Source organism: Kryptolebias marmoratus, linkage group LG14, assembly GCF_001649575.2.
Source record: "Kryptolebias marmoratus isolate JLee-2015 linkage group LG14, ASM164957v2, whole genome shotgun sequence".
Classification (NCBI taxonomy): Eukaryota; Metazoa; Chordata; class Actinopteri; order Cyprinodontiformes; family Rivulidae; genus Kryptolebias; species Kryptolebias marmoratus.
The window spans coordinates 16,163,156-16,183,370 of record NC_051443.1 but is presented as its reverse complement, the minus strand read 5'-3'; the positions used below and the strand labels follow the sequence as shown (position 1 = coordinate 16,183,370).

At 38.2% G+C, this 20,215-nt stretch overlaps 2 protein-coding genes across 2 annotated transcripts in view; one reads left to right on the top strand and one right to left on the bottom strand.

The window, feature by feature from the left end:
* Positions 1–2,553: 2,553 nt before the first annotated feature.
* ddx54 (DEAD (Asp-Glu-Ala-Asp) box polypeptide 54) lies at positions 2,554–9,136 on the bottom strand. The gene is made up of 20 exons (XM_017407976.3): positions 8,982–9,136; positions 7,754–7,880; positions 7,602–7,672; positions 7,320–7,508; positions 7,129–7,178; positions 7,001–7,042; positions 6,805–6,900; positions 6,512–6,633; positions 6,237–6,298; positions 5,808–5,939; positions 5,495–5,705; positions 5,275–5,406; positions 4,941–5,162; positions 4,766–4,839; positions 4,497–4,682; positions 4,026–4,174; positions 3,826–3,939; positions 3,640–3,744; positions 3,451–3,536; positions 2,554–3,066 (listed from the first exon to the last, which is right to left on the bottom strand). Exons 1-20 carry the CDS (start codon positions 9,099–9,101, stop codon positions 2,813–2,815), a joined length of 2,544 nt encoding a protein of 847 aa, XP_017263465.1. The 5' UTR covers positions 9,102–9,136; the 3' UTR covers positions 2,554–2,812.
* Positions 9,137–18,461: 9,325 nt separating this feature from the next.
* The window catches only part of LOC119617653, a 14,630-nt gene continuing 12,876 nt past the window's right edge, over positions 18,462–20,215 (top strand). Inside the window, exon 1 of the mRNA XM_037979332.1 lies at positions 18,462–19,105. Within this exon, the coding sequence (XP_037835260.1) occupies positions 19,036–19,105 (70 nt within the window). The 5' untranslated portion in view covers positions 18,462–19,035. The remainder of the gene's footprint in view (positions 19,106–20,215) is intronic.

Sequence of the window (20,215 nt, the reverse complement as noted above, 5' to 3'; positions counted from 1 at the left end):
AAACGATGATTATTTCACTCTACAACACTTACAGGCCAGTTTATATCAAATTAAACCACTGCTGGCGCTAAAATTGTCGAAATATTCACACCAGTATACTGTATATTTTCAATTAATGTAAAACTGTTGGTATCAAAAGCCTATAAATAAATAAATAAACATACACATTACTGAACAATACCTGCACTGGAAAAAATAAAATGTAACCCACCATCTCTTAAATTGCCAGTACCAGCTATAAAAAAAAGCAATGCTATAAATAAACCTATTAGGAGTAATTACCTTTTTTTTACAGCTCTATTAACTTGCTTCAGCCCCTGAACAGTTCTGTGTTTTGGAAAAGTCGTCTGCTGTGAACACCGATGGTGCTCTGGTGTGTCACTGCATGGAAACTGGGCTGTGTTTAAACCAAATACTGTGCATTACCCTGCACCCCCATGCTGTAGCATCTTTAGCTACATTTATGCAAAACGCTGGAAACCATAAGTCTTCGTGGAGTGGGGTGGCGTGTAGAGAAGCTGCAGCTGAGAAGAACCTATAATGGATTGCATGGAAATCATCGGGACGCAGCGCTGCAAGCATCCACATGGACCGCCTGTTTTTTATTGTGTTGTGTTGCACAGCTCGTTCTTGTCACATCGCTGCACATGTGGTGCTGTTTTGCACCTTTGACGCAGATGAAGAACTGACAGCTGAATCGTCTGCAGAGAAAAACAAAAATGAACGTGATGTCTCTCAGATGTGGGATCAGCAGTAACAGCATGAAATAAAAACCTCCAGGTTGGAGCTTACTGTTTGTGAATGTACTCAACAAGAAAAAGTTGCAGTTTGTATGAAATACAACTTAACAGTGATACCTGGCTGATTTAAACAAACCATGAAGTCACAACAGGGCTGAAACGTTGCAAAAGAAATCAAGTCATTTTTTTACATTAGACGTTCTCAAAACAAATTGTACATCTAAAATTTTAAAGGAAGTTTAAAATTATTACAGTAAATATTATGTTATTTGAAATTTAAATTAGTTTCCTCAACAGAAATGTCACCAAGTGAGCTAACGTTGAAAAACATGGAGCCTGAATGAGTTCATTTCTACATTACTAGAGAAAAATTACTATTTCAATACTTTTCTTATTAATCAGTGGTAAAAAATTAGATCTATATTTTATGCACAAGGAGAGAGATGAACTTTTGCAGGCAGAAAGGTAAAGAATCATCTTTTTACAAAGAGGAGCACAAAACAGCAAGCAATTTAACTTAATTAGCAAAAACAAGAAGAGATATGTTTATAAAGCTGAAAACCTTTTTAAGACAAAGCTTGACAAACTTAAACATATTATTTTTAAAAAGCTGTTGCATTATTCTATTACTTTAATGCAGCTGGAACCATTTCTATGTAGCTATAGTTCCATCCAGACAACAAAAGAAAAGTGGAAATCTATAAAAATAAACAAACCTGATTCTGTTTGTTGCACTGCAGCGTTTAAATCTGTACGCCTCACAGTCCTTCCTCTTTTCAAATCAAATCAAATGAAATTTATTTATATAGCAAATTTAAAAACAACTCTTTTAGTGGAGCTTATGGTCAAGCTGACAGGAAACACGCTAAAAAAACACGGCTTTAAAATGAACAAATAAAACTGTTCAAATCATCAGAGCCATGAAAAGTAAAACAGATTTAAATACTGCTTTTCTACTGTTAGACCATAAAAGCCTTTCCATCACATCACATTTAACAAAATAAACATTAAAGTCACTTCAAAATCATCTTTGTATGAGATTAGAGTTTATGTTCTAATAAACAAAAAATACTTTATTTCAAAGAGTGAAAAAAGGGGAAAAAACTAACAGACACAGACTTTGAGCCATTCTAATAGTCTGATTATCTTGTTTTTATTTGTCAATAATCAACTTTGTTCTTAACATTTAAGGAAAATACAGATAAAAGTAGACACCCTGCATAAAACTCGATCTTCAAAATAATATGCCACTTCTCTAAAGCCCCAATAAATCAAATTTGTTCTTTAAAAGTTTGCTAAAATCCTTGTTTATTTTATTGAGAACAGAGAAGGGCAAATACAGATTCATTAGAGTTGCTTGATAGATGCTGCACACTCTCTGTTGCATATGGACCAGTGAAAAGGACCAAAAAAATAACTTTGTAAGTATTCACTGACTTTTCTGATGCTGAAGCCCCTCCAGGACGGTTCAGAGAATACTGGACCTTCCTGGATGGAGTTCAGTCGACATCAGGGGTGTCAAACTCCATTCCTCGGGGGCCGCTCTCCTGCATGTTTTAGACACGTTCTTGCTTTAAAACACCTGGTTTAAAGGGATGACTTGTTGCCATGCTCCTGGAGAACCTAATGATTTGGTGAGGAGGTAATTTGAATCAGGTGTGTTGGATCAGAAAAACCTAAAACTTCCAGGACAGCGGCCCTCGGGGCCTGGAGTTTGACACCCCTAGTTTACTTCAAAGTTTTATTTTCTGGTAGATATCAATTTTAAAAGACCTAAGATGCTTTTTTTCTAATAACGACAGGACACGGGATATTCTGTTAAATCTGTATTTAGCTATCAGTTAATTTGAATAGATATATTTCAGAACACAAAAACTTTGTTTTAACTTTCAGCAGACTTAAAGAATGCAGTTCAGTGAATCATCTTCAAAGTTTAGAAGCACTAACAAAAGTGACATCTCTGGAGCTCAGAAATGATGCCTCCTCAACTCCTTAAAGAGCCTACAACCACGCTACGCACCAAAGCACATCATGGTGCATCAACTCTCTGCAAAAGTCTTTCTCCTGTGTCCTCACAGTCTCTTCCTCAGCTTCCCCTTCTTTTGGCCGCCGCGTCCAAAGCCCGACCTCTTCACCTCTCCGACCCACTGTTTGTTCTTCGAGTGGATTTTCTTCCCTCCTTTCTGATGGAACTGTTGCTTTTGCTTCAGCTTGCGGCGCTTCAAGATCTGCGCGTTCGTTCTGAGCTCAGAGCGAATTCTGCGGCCGCCTGGCGTCACCTGCGGCCCCGCCATACTGACGGGGTTGGGGCCTCGACGACCACGACCTGGGTGACGGAAACAAACAATACCAGATAAGTGACTTTAAATAGAAAAATACCTGCATCCCTATAAAGAGAGGGTTGCAGCTCAGGTCAAACGCTTCCAACTTTAAGTCTCTAGATTTGATTTAATTTGAATAGTTTTATTTCAAATCTGATACTGTAGGTTCTACAAAATAAAAACTCTAAGTTCCAATATCGGTGAGCTTTAGAAATGTAATAAAGTGTGCAAATGAAGTTAACTTTTAGCTCAAAATCTATATTTGAAAGACAAATCTCAGAACGAGTTTAAGTATTTCTGTAAATCTTAAACTGAACAATAACTGATGTGCATTTTGTGAGTTTTTTCAGGTGTTTTGAAGTACGTGAGTGGTCCAAAGGGTGCCGTACCTCCTCCTGACTTCCTCCTTCCCCCTCCTGTTTCTCCATCTGATCCAGCATCATCAACCTTGTTTTTCTTTTTCCACTCCTCATAACTGACAGGGCGTTAAGTGATACAACAGCTCAATAAGACAAAGCAAGTGTAAAAGAGTCTAAGAGAAATAAAAAAAGATCATAGACATTTTGCCAGAAGGATACAAGTTCTTCTTCTTCTTGTTACCAACAGTCTGCCCGCTCTCTGTTTTGATCTTTTTCTTGTCCTCCTTTCCTAATTCTCTCACGAAACGCTTCTTCTTACGGTCCCTGTGGTAAAAAGACAAGAACTTACAGTGTGAAATGGTCAAATCTGAGGCACTGAGTGTGAGAGTGAATTTAAATAGTCACCATTTCATTAGTGTTTTGTGCTGGTTTAAACGGTCGCCCTCATCTCCCATGAGGTCGAGGACGGCTGAGGAGGCTTGCTGTTCGAAATGACCGCCCTCTCTACCAAGACTTAACCTGACGACACAAAACATGACCTTACGTGTTAACAACACACTGTCCTCTGCTTTTTACTTAGATTTAGAAAACATTTCACGTCTCACCCTCTCTCTGAGTCGAAGTCTTTCGGTCTGTACGGGATAAAATACTCCTCATCTTTGCCCGTTTGCTTGCTTTTCTTGTTTTTTGAACGTTCCTCTCCATCTTCATTTGGGTTTCTTCTTTTAACACCGACTACCTTGGAGAACACCCCCTGGTGGGAACAATGAGAATTACATTTAAAAACCTGACAATGTGTATTAAAAATAGATATGATCACCTATCTTTTATGGCTCCAGGCAATAAATATTTATGTCTGACTTCATCTGTTAAAAGCAGAAAATAGTAACAAGCTTTGCATTTATCAGCAAACATACTTTGACATTTTAATGCTGCTGTATTCACATATTTGTACACTTAGTTTTGTATTGATTTAACTGCTGAAAGAACTTTTAGGATGTAGCAGAATAATAAAAACAGAGAAATAGGGCCCCAGGGCTTTAGTGCTGATTTTGTTTAAGGCAGAAGTTTATTACCGTTAGATCATCCTCCTCATTTTCAGCAGCTGTAGTGGAGCTGACGGAGCGCTGCAGCCTGCTTTCTGCAGCCAGGTCTTCTCTTCTTTTATTGAATTTGTCCACTAACCGTGTGTCCTTGGAGCGTTTGGTCCGCATCACCTCACTCGCAGGTGTTTTACTGCTGGAGTTGATTTCAAAAATAGTCTGTATCAAATAGGAAAAATATACATTTATATTATAAATGAACAAAAAATAACAGCTTTATAAGAGATTTGCTGTGAACTTACTGATTTGGACTTATAGCCCTTTATGGCATCAACTACTTGAAGGCGCTCCAGTTCCATTTTCTCCAAACCAGAACCTGAAACCAAATCAGTCAAACATTAACAATCAAGCTGTCATCCAAGAACCATTATCATGGATCATACTTATTTTTTGATAGATAATCTTCCTCAGACTGACCGAGTAATGGATGGACCGCCATGCTGGACATATCGGTACTTTTGACCCGTCTGATGGACTCTGTGGATGGATTTGGTCTGGATTTGAGGTACTGTTTGTAAGCATTCTCCGAGACACGACGGAGATTCTGCAGGTCCAGGGAGTTTTCGTGAGCCACAATCAGATGGGAACCTTCATCGTCCAAGATGCTCTGAGGAACTCTACCAAACACGCTGTCTGAATCTGGAGGAAAGGGGATGTTGATATCATCCACAAGGACAATGTACAGTAAAAATCTTACAAAAAGTTAATATGTTGTCAGCTCAGGACCTGACAGAATTTTTGCAACATTTACCTTGTGTGTGATCAGCGGTGGCAAACTGAACGGGCCTTCCGAGGAAGAGGTGGAGGTCATAAACATAAGGCATTTCATCGGGACAAATCATACTGTACGCTGTGCCGCTGCGACCCGCTCGCCCCACACGGCCTGATGGGAGAAAAAAAAAATAGAAACATAAGCCTCAAGAACAAGAAGAAAATAAAGTATAAAAGAAATCAGTGTTTAAAGCACTAACCGACTCTGTGCAAAAAGAGTTTCGCCTTGGAAGGGAAGTTGTAGTTAATAACATTGTCCAGCAGGGGGATGTCGATACCACGAGCCGCAACATCAGTCACAATTAGCACCATGGCTTTCCGGTGCACAAATTTCCCAATGTTGATCTTTCTGGCAGTCTGATCGAGGGCACTGTAGATGTAGGCACATTCTATGTCTTCTGCAGACAGCAGCTGGAGACCAGAAAGCAGATGTGTGTTTTTTATTAAAGCTTGTGTGAATGCAGGAGAGAACACTGTGGCGTTCATACAGTGATTCTGGTGCCGTTATCTCACCTCCTTAAGGTACTCTACGTGGTGTTTGGTGGCAGCAAAGACCACCGTCTGCTCCTGAGGCTTCACCACGTTCCTGAGCAGATGAAGCATCAGGGCTGGTTTATCGTCCACACGAAGGTGAAAGAATGAGAGCTGACAGAAGAGAAGACAAAATAATACATTTGAGAAAAAAAGGGATACAGATGTGCAATAAGCTTTAGAGTTTGGTTAAAGACTATGCAAGATACCTAAATAATCATCTCACACATCATATGAACAGAACAGCTTCTTCAAACAACAGCCACACAGATTATGCACATATATTTTTTTTTGTGTAACCTAAGCTTTCTTGATTCTACTCCCACCCCACTCCTCCAAAAATAATTATTTATTTTAAAGATGCTGTACAGTTACTTTAATCCCAAAAAGAAACACCGATCCTCTCATTACCTTAATCTGGTCGCTGAGTTTTGAATCGACATCCAAGCGAATCAGCACAGGTTCTGTCAGGCCTGGAAATAAAGTTTATTTAATTAGCCTGGACATCAAGCACCAGCATCAAGATACTTAACAAATAAACATTAACATGATCTTTTTAAATGCTATTAACTGGGCTAAAAGTTCTTCACAAATTATTGGATGCAAAAGCAACAATAACTGCACATGCAAACCAGAAGTACCATCACATGACACTGAATAGTGTAAAATAAGAGTGCTGATCTTACCAGCTCTGGCAAAGTCCACCAACAGTTTGGGAAGCGTAGCAGAGAACAGCAGAGTCTGTCTGGTGTCTGGAAGTCTCTGAATGATTTCCTGAAGCTGCTCAGCAAAACCCATTTCAAACAACCTGAGAGGAGGAACACGCACAATTTAACACACATGGAAATGTCCACTGAAGCTGTGGAATAAACATATGCCTGGTTCTAAATTTTTGTGCCCTTGATACTGATTCTACTTCAAAAATTTATATATATTTTGCTACATTCCCCAAAAATATGAAACCAGTCAAACTCCTCACCTGTCGGCCTCATCAAACACCACGTATTCCACGCTGTGCAGCTTCAGATTCATGTCCTTGATGACGTGCATGAGACGACCGGGGGTACCGATGATTCTGAAGAAAGAAGGCAGAGATTAAGGTTTCAAAAGTAAACAAGCGCACAGATGGACAGAAGAAGAGCTTTATGAGGTAGCATGAGAACAAAAAGACTCACATGTCAGGGTTTTCATGAAGAGCAGCAAACTGGTCTTCCATTCTAGAAGAAATAAATCAGACATTCACTGTTACTGCACCGACAGAAAACAACAGGAACCAGAACATTACATGTGAGGAGTCACTCACCTGTCTCCACCAAGAATCAAAGCAGTCTTCAGGGCTGTGTATTTTCCCAACTAAAACACCCAAACAAAGAGGAAAAAAACAGGAGCGACATTTTAAAATAATCACATCATTTAACGATGGGTTTAATCCAGAAAAAAATACACCAATTATCTTGAAAACTTTTAGTAAACTGCAAGCATTTGCAAACATGCCTCTTTTGTGAACTTCATGGTCTGTAGGGCCAACTCTCTGGTGGGGGTCAGGATGAGGGCTCTGGCTCCTGTCTGGGCTTGAGGGGCTTTCAGCTTCTCAAACATGGGCACCAGGAAAGCAGCGGTCTTACCGCTGCCTGTCCGAGCCATAGCCACGACATCCTTTCCATCCAGGATCACAGGAACAGTCTGAGGGGGTGAAGAGAAGAACTCCCCATCAAACATCAAGCATGTTAGAAGACAAATGTTTAATAGCTGGATCTGAAGGAAGCCCTGACTTACCTTTCTTTGAATGGGTGTGGGGACTTTGTAGCCCTTCTTCATGACACCCTTATAAACAGGGTAGCTAAGACCTGAGATCAAACACAAAGGAGTAAAAACTGTGTTTCCTGGAGGAAAACGAGAGATAAACAAGTCTTTTTCTTTACACTTACCCATGGACTGAAACCCTCCAGACTTCTTCTTTTTCTTGTTTTGAGCTCTGACCATCTGACTGGTGTCAAGCTCCACATCTGACAGGCAATCTGAAGCTGCAGGAAAGTGTGGCAGTTTCCTCCATGACTGTAGGAGAAAACAAGAAAATATGGAAACATGCTTATAATAAAAACTTTCAACGGTGTGGAAATCTTCACCTATATGAAGTCACGGATAAAAGTAAAACAATTCTAATGCCTTATGTATCAGAACAGGGTTCTGATGTGTAAAATACTTTATCCTTACTAAGTCTTCAAATTTAAAAAATACAACTTCAGATAAACATTTAAGAAAAAGTAAGCAGAAATAATGACTAAAAATGTGACTTCACCCTTACTGTGGTAAGAGGAATTAAAAGGGTAAGCTGCATCGGCTGATTCATGATAACCATGGTATACAGTAAAACTTAAACATAATAATCCTATGAATAGTGATAAATCTACCACTTTCTAGGTTGTTACTGCAAAAAGATGCTCTATAAATTGTTAAATATAGGGATTTTGTCTTAGATTTAGTTAAAAACAAAATGGCTTACACAGAATAATACCCAGGCCTGTGTTGTTCATTTGAGGATGTATTTAAAATCTTTCAAAGAGCAAATTTCTTTTCTTTGTTTTTGAAATCTCAGAGATTAAAGATAGCAAAGTATTTTTACCGTGACTATAATTGTAGCAGACAGTCTGTGTTATAAAAACTCTTAAGTATACATTGTAGCATTTTATCCTAATAATTGCTTGTGTATTGCATTAGTTAAACTTGAAATACAACATAACGTGAACATTATGAGCATTAAAAAAATAGATGCATTTGATTAATAAAGACTAAGAGAAAACCTACTATTGTAAGTAGACGCAGATAGTTACAGACAAAATAACAAGATGCTATTAACACATATTAAACAGTCTAGTCAAGATATTGAAATATCAGCATCTTAGTGTTTTTTACCTACTTATTTTTTATCAGTGAAGTACAAAACAAGTATCAGGGGGCATCCGGATTTGAACAGGAGACCTCTTGATCTGCAGTCAAATGCACTACCACTGAGCTACACCCCCGGACGCTCACACAGCTGCTTCCGGCCTAGTTTACGATGTAAATTTAACACGTCAGATGTAACTTTATACCTGCTGATTTATCAGTTACTCGCGCAGGAAATCACGCTTCGTGAATAACACTTTTGTTGCTTACAGAGTCATCGTCTTTAATTTCCGCAGCTAGCTCGAAGTCGCCGCTGTCGGAGTCGGAGTGCGGCTCCCTGTTAGCGGCTGCGTGTCTCTTCTTCTTCAGCTTCTTCTTCCTCTGAGCCATCCTGCCTCTTCAATCTCCAAACACACCCAAAGGCTGGTAACTTTTAGTGTACAAACTGTTAAATACAAACGGCGTTTAACAATTCTCTCAACACACAACAACACACTGCGCAGACATGTTGGACACACGTGTGAGCTTCTTCTTCTTCTTCTTTTTAGTTTTTAATGGCGGTTGGCAACAAACTTTTAGCAGCATTACCGCCACCTACCAGTATGGAGTGTGGTTCAACATGGACTAAATAATAACCTACACCTATATTATGCTATTTTCTTAGACATTTTCCCTACCTTATACTCACAAATATCTATATTTATTCAAACCCATAATCTCCTTTAATCATCTTTATATCTTACTCCCCTTTATTATGTATATATTCACATTTATACTTTTATTATAATTATATTCTTTGAAACAGTTTAGTTCTCTTTAAAAATTGCATAATTATCTGTATCTGCTTACTCCCCATATTCTTCCTCAGAATATCTATTAGATCAAACTTTTCCTTTATTCTTTCAAATTCTCTCCTCATAGCCCTTCTCTCATTTTCATACTTATTACATTCCAAAATACAATGTTTTATTGTTTCATCTTCTCCACAATATTCACATTTTCCAGTTTTATGCTTTATAATTTTGAAAAGTGAAAAGTTAAGTCCTGAATGCCCAAATCTCAATCTTGTTATCACTCTCTCTTCCTTCCTATTTCTTCGTCCATGGCTTCTTTCTCCTACCATCTTCTGAATTTCGTGAAACCATCTTCCTGTTTTCCCCCTATCCCACCTATTTTGCCATGTTTTCATCAATTTTTCCTTAACAATACTCCTTCCTTCAGACTTACTTATTTTAACTATGATACTGATTGGATTCTTAATTTCCCTCTTTGCCATTCTGTCTGCCATCTCATTTCCCAGCACTCCTATATGTGCTGGTACCCACACAAATACCACAACCAAACCCATCTTCTGAATTCTAAAAACTGTATGCATTATTTCCATTAATATATCTGTTCTACTATCTGTTTGATTATTTTTTAGACTCAATAATACAGAGCTTGAATCCGAACATATTATTGTTTTAATTGGTCTTATTTCCTCTACCCATTGTAAGGCTAATAATATCGCCATCATTTCTCCTGTATATACTGACAAATTATCTGTTAATCGTTTTCCTATTTTAATGTTGAATTCTGGAACTACATATGCTATTCCTACTTTCTCATTTATTTTTGATGCATCCGTATAAATTTGCAAATATTTATAATAATTATTTAAATGTATTTGTACTGAATTACTATCCATACTACTACATATATCTTGTCTCTTTTCCATTAACTCCATATCTACTTTTACTTCTGGTAGTACCCATGGTGGAATGATTGATGTTATTATTGATTGACTAATTTCTATTTTATCCATCTTAAACTCTTTCAGTTTCTTTTCTATCATCCATCCAAAACTCCTCATTTCTTTCTTTTCTTTTTCCCAACATGGCCTTAATATCTCCAGATTTGGATGGTCATAACCATTTCCTTGAAGATTCAACCAATAACTAATTTCCAAATACACGTGTGAGCTTCTTCTTCTACGTCTTATTTTATTGTCGCTTGACGCTCACACTGCCACCCACTGTTCTGGAGGGGAAATACACCTTCTAGCTCAATGAACTACTAATACTATTACTACTATAATAATAATAATAATAATAATAATAATAATAATAATAATAATAATATTGTTCAAACTTTTAGTATCAGCCTCTAGAAACCAATGAAGATGTAAAAAATCCCAATAAATAACCATTGCCCAGACATGATGTCAAAGCTTATGGTGCTGTGAAATTTAACATTTCAATCACCTCTGCCTATATCAATAGAACACGTACCTAAAAAGAATTGTTAGAATGGTCCTTACACTTGCATAATTTTGTACTTGATCTATTACTACTGTTAATGCCAAACAGAGCTCTCCATGTTTTAATTTAAAAAACTAATAAATAAACACATTTTTGAGTCAAGATTTGAGTGGACAGCCTTGAACACTCTGTAACAATGTTTTACGTCCTTTTTTTCTTTTTCCTTTGCAGTTTGATCTGACACAATCAGTTTACAAGTAATTATTTGTTTCCAATGATCTATACTTATATAACTATATTTCTCTTTTTTGACCAACATTATTTATTAAAAAAATTCAAATGTCATATGGGCTTTAATTAAATGCAAGGCTAGTTGCCTTCTTAGAAAACAGATGCCCAAAAACAAAACTTATCAAAACACTGTCTTTATTAAGAAAAACGTCATATATATCATAACATATTGGTTGGTAAAATTATTATTTACTATGAACCAAGCATTAGGCAGATGTAAAGCGAAAAGAAATGTTCACACATTTTCAGTTGGTTTGTTTCATAGCATATAACACATTCTAATTTTGATCTTTTTTAAATCAGTTGTTTGAATGTTAAATGTTAATTTTTTAATCCCAAAGTAGGATTGTGTTCTTTGGATGCTAACACTGACAATCATGTGAAAGCCAAAATGTGTGCTGCTCTAATTTAATCCAGTGGGCTGATGTACAGTAAATAAATCAACACCATGGCAACAGCTTGGAGCCAAAGCCATTCATGTTCTCTCAAACATCCTGGCAGAGGAGGGTATTAGAACTAAATCTGCTCAGGAAACTGAGAATGCGATGTTTGTCAACAATGAGATCTACATTTGTCCTTATAGGAAATTTAACTGATGAAGTTCAAAAGCATTAGGGTATTAGGATACAGCACTGGCCTCAGTGAGGAGGTTATGGTGGTTTTAACGAGCCCTCCAAATAAACCAGATGGTGGCATCAATGTGCTCCTAGTTCAGCCTCCACAACTCCTGGCAGACACTCAACTCTCAGTTTCCCCACAGAACCAAATCTGTCTGAATCGTCTCCACAGAGCGGGCGTGGGTCATTCTCTTAAGGTTATGTTGCTTATTTACCTTTTACGCAAAACTTTAAATGTTTTTGTCAGTGTTTATTGAGAGTTGTGTTCAGAGGATAGGTATGTCTGAATTCTCCTGTTGGATTAGTAGCACCCACTTGCAGAGCATAAATCCCCAAAGAGCCCTGTCATACGTTTAATAAAGCATCACAACAAGCTTTAGAAAGATGCAATTAATTATTGATGAGAGAAAGTCATTTTATTAACTGTAGATTAAGGCATTAAGAGGGAAATATAATGGACAAAACAAATAAAAATTAAATATTGATTATGACTGATGTATTATGTGGCTTATTATTATATATTACATTATGTTGTAGGTCCTGGGCTCAAGCCTGTCAAAATAACTGAGCACCTTCCTCATCTCAGCTGTGCGATGTCCTATAGACTCCTTCAGCACGTGTGCACATGGGTGTTATTTAGAAAATCCATATCATGCTCATTACAGGCTTTTTCAAATTGACTAGGTCCAGTCCCTTTAAGCCACCCCTCCCTAAAAAGCCCAGCTTGCTCTGATTGTCAACTTGTAGGAAAAGATTAGTGTCATCAGGGAAAATAAAGATCTGATGACCTGATGACCTCTTCACCACATTCTGTCTTGCAGTTTTAGATTAGCTCATTCTCTCCCCTCATCAATACAGCTGTTGACTCTAACTGGTTCTTTTGTCATCACCTTAATTACTGTGACTGTTTTCCTCAGCTGAACATATGGACATCCAGTATTTTACTCTCTGTATTTATTGTAGTTTTTTGTTTGTTTGTTTGTTTTCATGCTGTCAAGATGATAGAATGTCCCCTTCACTAGGTTTGCACAACACCACAACAATAAGAACACAAATTACCATTTAGCTACTTCAAGTCTTGCTTATTTCCTTCCAAGAAAATAATCTGTTTTATTTTTGCCATGACAATGGCAAAAATATGATAGTGTACAAAAAGATGTATGAAGTTATCCATGAGAGGTGATAATTGTTTTAAAGTAAAGTAAAACTTGCCAAACTACATATTTTTCTTTCCTAATCTCTTTATAACTGACTGGATTTTGGGATTCCCGTCAGGAAGACAACCACAGTTCATGATATCATACTGAGCACAGGGGTTCCTCAAGGATCTGTACTCAGTCCTTTGCTCTTTATTCTGCTGGCACATGACTCTACTGTTAAATCCAGCACAATCAAGGTCTTTAAATTTGCTGATGACACTACAGTGGTGGGACTCATTGTCAGTGATAATAAAACATCTTACGGAGCTGAGGTGGAACAGGTAATAGGCTCATGTGGAGACAACAGTCTGTCTTAATGTCAACAAAAATAAAGGAATAATTCTAAATTTTAGAAAAATAGGCTCATAAAAGTCATACAATAGCATGAGGTAATGCTTTTGACATTTCAGCTTGGACATGTTGAGTTGAAAAAGTTAGATTTAAATGCAAATTTTACTTCTGATTGGTGTAGATGTTATCTACAACTTGCAGAAGAAACAGAAGCTGTAAAGAGAAACCGGTGTAAGGTGTGTCGATTAAAGCACGGTTTTTGTTTGAGCACAAATCCACCAGGCTTTTACTGAGAAAATGGACACTGAGTGAAACAGATGTCAACAAGACTCAGGTTGGATTTTCATAAAGATGGGTGAGTGTAACAGATGCTGCCTCTCTAAGCCTTGGAGATTGAGGGGGGGAATTTAAATTAAGATACTGAGCTGATGGTTTGTAAAGATAAGCCTTTAAATAAGGCTAGCATTTAAATATTTCTCCAATCCTATCTGTGTCATTCAATTATTTATCAGCTGCTCTCCAAAACGCTGGCCCTGGGTTCAGGAGATCTTTTAAAAATACTCCAAATATCCAATTAGTGTTGCGACTGATGTACTGTATCAAGTCAGGCAGGCAAGTCCCTGCAGGAAGAATTGAAATGCTGTTTTGATTTTCCATGACAGGCCATTTTACATCCAAGAGGCAAATTAATCTCTGAAAACTGATAACAGCTCATCAAACTGGTTTAAATAGCTCTTTGTGAGTCATGTCCAATTGGCGTTGAAGCTTTTGAAATGATGAGATGAGAGAATTACTGTCAATTAGCTTGTGAAAATTTGCATCCTTGTTGCCAGGAAATGTTACAACACAGTACATCTTCCAGCATGTCTGTGGACCAGCAACCAGTGTGTGTTATGTTGCTGTAAATAACCTGGTGGAGCAATTTAAGGCTTGAGGGGGTGAAATAAGAGGAGCAAAGGATGGCGTTTGAGCTCATTGGACTGGCATTGCACGGTGAATGTAATAGTACCACCGTCAGTGGCTGCAGCAGATGGAGTTAGGGGCTGAGGGGTTACCTTCAGGCTCCTGGGCACAGAGATAGAAGCAGTCACGCATAAACTATGTGGCCAGTGATTGGACACACTGAGATGCCCTGAAGGCAGATAAGAAGCTGCACAAGGTAGTGCTCTACATGCTAGAGAAGTCTTATAATCATCTCACCCGTGTAGTTCCTCTCAGCTCACCCATCTTGCAGCTTACAAGAAAGTGGAAAGTGCACATATTGTAACAGTAACAGGAACAAATTTTACAGATACCGAGCTCAAATTTGGTGTGAGTGTAGCTAAGAGTCATTCACAACACATACTCAGAGTGCTATCCATTGCACAACAGTTTCACTTAAAACTAACTGTTACTGTCAACATTGTCCTGTCTGTTAGCAAATTATTTCATGAACCATTGGTTGGATTTTAGATTTTCAGAAAAAAAATAATTTGAAGTCTACCCATTTCAAAAAGGCTACAACAGCTAATTTTGCCATCACAAAAATGGCTTCTTTACTCATAATTACAGACAATGAGATAAAGCTTATGTGCCAGTAGCTGAGAGTCATCCTCAACACATACTCCAAGCATTAACAGACGTCATGAGATGTGGCTGTGGTGGCCATCTTGAATTAATGTCTCTATCATGAAAGGCATCCAGCAACATGCATTCCTTCAAGGAATGCTAGGCCATGAATTACAATGATCAGTATTTAATGGAAATTTTAAAAAATGCATTATTTTCTGTTTCAAATGCATGGACAAACGGCAACAGTGTATTTGAGGAATTTATGTAATAGCACACTCTGCAATTCACCCAAAAAATGATGAAAACTGTCTTTTGCAGAGCAGTAAAGCAAAATTCTAAAGTGCTTGCATTTCCACAACTGAGCTTAAGCTTTTTGCTTCAACAACTCTTTTGCCATATAAGTATTATTCAGTGCTGCACTCCTTTTTAGTATAAAACTGCATAGACACGAACATTTGGCTAAACTTTCAATTATTTGATATTCCGGGTGCTAAAAGGCAGTTTAGCTTTAAGGCAGCTAATCTTACAGCTAGTGCCAGCATTAGGGTGATAATAACAAGACATGAAAAATGTACAAAAAAAGGTCCTCAAATGCAAGTAAAAGACCCCTGAGAATTTCTGCTTCCAGATGAATTGCAAAGGCATACAAATTTCAAACTAAAACTTCATTTAGTTTCTGGACATTATAGCTGATGCTGTTGCATATCTGAATATTTTTTCATGTTTGTGAGTGAAAATGAGCAAACAGTGCTGGATTACTGCTCATTAACGCTGCAGAGACCCTGCTGGGCAGCGCTTACATACTTAAAGGCTATTTTCAGTTTCATCTCTCCTATAATGTTACCGCAAGGTTATATGCAAAGACACGTGCCCTGAATTAAACCCTGCAGAGCTGAATTAAGTTTTCATGTATTTCCTCACCACATCCTTGTTGTTTCTTTTCGCCTGTCACTTGCACGGCCTCAGGCTCAGTTCTTCTTCTGATGTCTTAATTGCAATTTCATCAAGAATTTAGAGGCGTGTACTCCTCCTTATTTTTGTCACTGTCACTCGAAACCAGCCACTGGCAGTGACTTCAAGGGTATTTAAAGCAGCTATTGTGTGTGAAAAGTTAAGTCAGGAGCAGTTTGGGGTCCATTCTTCTCTCACTCCGTCTTTCATGGTTTTATCACTCAAAGACTCGAGCAGCTCAGCAGAATAAAAAAAGAATAAAGGCTGCGGAATGAAGTAGAGGGGGAAAGGTTGAGACAAAAATTGCATGTGACCGTCAGCACACTGGGACTTTTGCAAGAGCTGCTCTTTCATGCTTCACAGCTTCCAGTTCAACAGTGATACTAATGCAAAAAGAAGATGTTGCAGATTCATTACCTCTGCTCGTAATAAATCGGACACTTAAACCACTGAGTGTGTTTGACATCAACCACTATTACATTTAGATAAACAACACTGAGCAGAACAGAAGATTTGTGTATTCATTTATTTTTAAATTACACTTTAAGTACACAAAAACAAAAGAACATGCTGGAAATACATGTTTTCCTCATTTTTGCTCTCAACAATTGACCACTCTTCCTTAAAAACCTGTTTAATGCCTCAATGCAATTCATATTTTTTTTAAAGAATCTCTCAAGTTCTATATCAAGTTTGTGGGATTTGCAAAATCCCATAAACCGTGACTTGCAGCCAACTTGCTATCATTTATTTTTCTAACACAAAATTGTGATTAGTTTTAAATCTTGGAAATAAATTTGTAATCAGTACAGTTCTACCACATGTAGATGTTTTTTGGCCTTGCATAAAAAAATCATACTTCTCCAGATGCTATTAAACCCTGATGTCTTTAAAATTCCACTTTTTAAAGTATCTTAACATATATTTTCGACCCTTTATGTGTGTGTCCCATCTTACAGAATCACTTAGTTGCTCATTTTGTAGGGTAAAAAGAATCCTAGAAATTACATCAAACAACTTCATTTAAACATTCTGGCTTTACAAAACATTTTTTTATGAATTCCTTTAAGAAAAAGGAAATAATGGGATGTACCAAACTAATCTGTTTCTCAGAGTTTAAATTTGAATCAAATATCACCCCCAAATCATTTATGTGAGATTTTACAAAAGGCTCCAGATCTGTAGGAGAGGTGCTGCGGTCATAACGGGTCCAAAAATAATCAGTTTTAATCTTATTGAAGTTGAAGAAGTTTGAAGCTATCTAAACTTTGATTTTAGTGAGACAGGCGAACGGTGGTTTCAATGAAAAAGAAAAACTGTTCTTCAACTGAAACTAGTTTTGAGTGTTGTCTGAATATGAATTAAAAGAGAGGTTTATTTTTTTTAGGATGCAGCCTATGAGGAGCATGTGAATGAAAAATAAAATTGGCCTAAGAACAGAGCCCTGTGGGAATTCCATATGTGAGAAGGGCTGAGGAGGAAACAAATCCTCCCAGGCTTACAGAGAAACTCCTGTCAGGCAAGTAAGACTCGAAGCACTCCAGTGCAGTGCTTTTAATGCCAAAGTGCTCCAGCAGAGAGAGGATGCTGTGTTCAACTGTGTCGAAAGGCAGCTGTGAGGTCTAAAAGCGAAAGAATGGCAGAGTTTCCTGAATCAGTGGCCAATACAACTTCAATGAAAAGTTTCTGCTTCAAAACCGGACTGAAACCTTTCAAGAATGTTGTGTGCACTGAAAAAGGACTGCAAATTACACAAATATATGCTGTTCAGGGTTGGATTAGATGGTTTGGAATGTCCGATATGCCTTACACCAGGGGTGGCCAATCCTGGTCCTCGAGAGCCACTATCCTGCATGTTTTCCTTGTTTCCCTGCTTCAACACACCTGATTCAGTGGTTAAATTACCTCTTCATGTTCTGCAGAAGCCTGTTAATCACCCATTGATTCAAATCAGGTGTGTTGGTGCAGAGAAACAAGGAAAACATGCAGGATGGTGGCCCTTGAGGACCAGGATTAGCCACCCCTGCCACAGATACACAGTCACTCAAACAATGAATCAGAAATAAAAGCACAAAACTCTTCCACACTGTTACACTGACTTTGAACTAACATCTGGTGTTGCTACATGATTAGCCATTGTTTGCTTTGTAAATGAGCTGTAATGATGTTTTGCTTCCGACATTCCTTTGCAATGTGGAGAAATCTGCACGTTCCACTGTAAATATGTCTTAATGAGAATGATAGCGGTCGTTGGCAGCCATCTATCAGGCGGGACCATATGTTGCTTTGGGTGGGGATGGAATGAGGGCTTAGCACAAAGCCTGCCTTATCCTCTGGCATTACAGACTCTAAGAAAGGATTTAGTCTTTAATTCTTGATTAGATCGAATTTTCTCCCCTGCGCGAGAGTGTAGGGATACACCAAGCACAGATAACCTGCCCTATTTGGAAACTGTGTGTGTCTGGTGTGTGTGTGTGTGTGAGAGAGAGAGACAGAGTCCTTTGGCGTTTCTCCCTCTCTCTCTCTCTCTCTCTCTCTCTCTCTCTCTCTCTCTCTCTCTCTCTCTCTCTGACACACACTGACTTTAGCCTGAACCTCTGGTGTGCCATCCCATTTAGCACCTGGGCTTTTAACACATTGTGATCGGCCTCTGATTAGAAGTGATGGATTATCAATTAGGATTAAATCCTGATTGATGTGCTCGTCCCAGCTGGAAAAGGACCACACTAGGGCCTTTATTGTTTGTTTTCATCTTTGTACAGACTGACCAGTTCTTTCTTTTTCTTTTTTTTCTCTCCCATTACAAGTGGCATAAAAAAGAAGAGGATTTTTTTTTAGTTGTTAGTGTTCTTTTTAATGTGATCAAACAATTTCTTTTAACATCTTGTTCATCTGAGGGTGTTAGAGTTCTTGACTCAACCATCTTCTTCCTCCTTGTCTCTTTTCCTGACTGGCTGCTGAGCTGACTGACTGACTGGTTGGCTCTCTCTCTCACTGGAGTCTCACGATTGGATCATTCAGTGTACGAGCTTCGCCGAGGCAGAGGCAGACACTCGGACTCCTCAGGGCTTGGAAAGTGCTAAATTTCTCTCTCTATCTGGTTTGGTGAAAAATTAAATGCAAGCAGAGGAAATCTCTGTCTTCTCCAGGACAGAACACTGACCTCCACTCCTGCACTGCATCCATGACTTTATCCACCTGGTCAGGGTACGGATTTGGATTTGTCTTGGTTTGGATGTTCTGCTTGACACAAGGTGAGCTGAGTACATTTTTTTTCAATGAACGCTGCATAGAGATGTATAAATAATCTGCATGTGTGTGCGTGCATGCCCTAAGCCATAATCATATCACAGACACTATAATCTTCATTCACAGCTGTTGAAAATGCACAGTTTTGACCATGTTGTGATATGTAAAAGTAACAGTAAATAGCTGCAAAATATTTTAAAAAATAGAAGAAAAAATGTTGGTGAGCAAACAAAGCAGTTTCTATTATATCATATTGAACAACCATGACTTAAATGCACGTCCTAAAGAAATACATCCTTGTTCTGCCTGTAATTGACCTGGGGGTTTCAAATCCATGTCGCCCAATAATATGTATTATCCATACAAGGCAAAGTAAATTTCCCTACAGACCAGTATAGCAATTGACCTAACTTGGTTTGGCTATAACCTTTGTCTCAGTGAGATCCAACAGTGAAGAAAATGTGCTAATTTTCTTTTGTGTGTGTGCATGCAGAGATGTCGCTTTACTTGATTTAAAGCTCAATTTTTCAGCTGTGGGGTATAACAAGCTACCCTTACTCGAGACATAGAGTGGAAAAGAAGCTCCTTGTCCCATTTGATTGTTTGGTATCTGACATATTGATCTGGCAGCATCAATGGAAATCAGCAGATGAGGTAACCAGTGATACTAATGACTGCATCATTCATGCATATGTAATGCCAGTTTTAAACAGCATCAGGTTCCTCTGTGGAGTTTTTATTATTATTATTATTTCAAATGAGTAAGACTTAATAAAGTCTTGTTAGAAATATGTTTTTATACTAGTGTGTTTTCGCATCTGCTGTTTATGTCTAAATACATTTGCTACATAGAATAAAACAAGGGCTCTGTTCTTGACAGCTAAGCAACTTTAATGAATTTAACAGTATTTCACCAAATGTTCAACATGCTGGTGTAGGGATCTGGAGTTTTAGCCCCGCCTTGGGGCAGCTCCTCCAGTTTTTTACTTTCACAGGTGATCCAGATTCGGGTTAATGAGGACTGCCAGTACTTAAGCCTCCAGTTGAGACCAGACCTTCGCTGGAGCATCGAACCTCCTGGGTTAGATTTGCAGCCACCGTTTCTAACCAAGTCT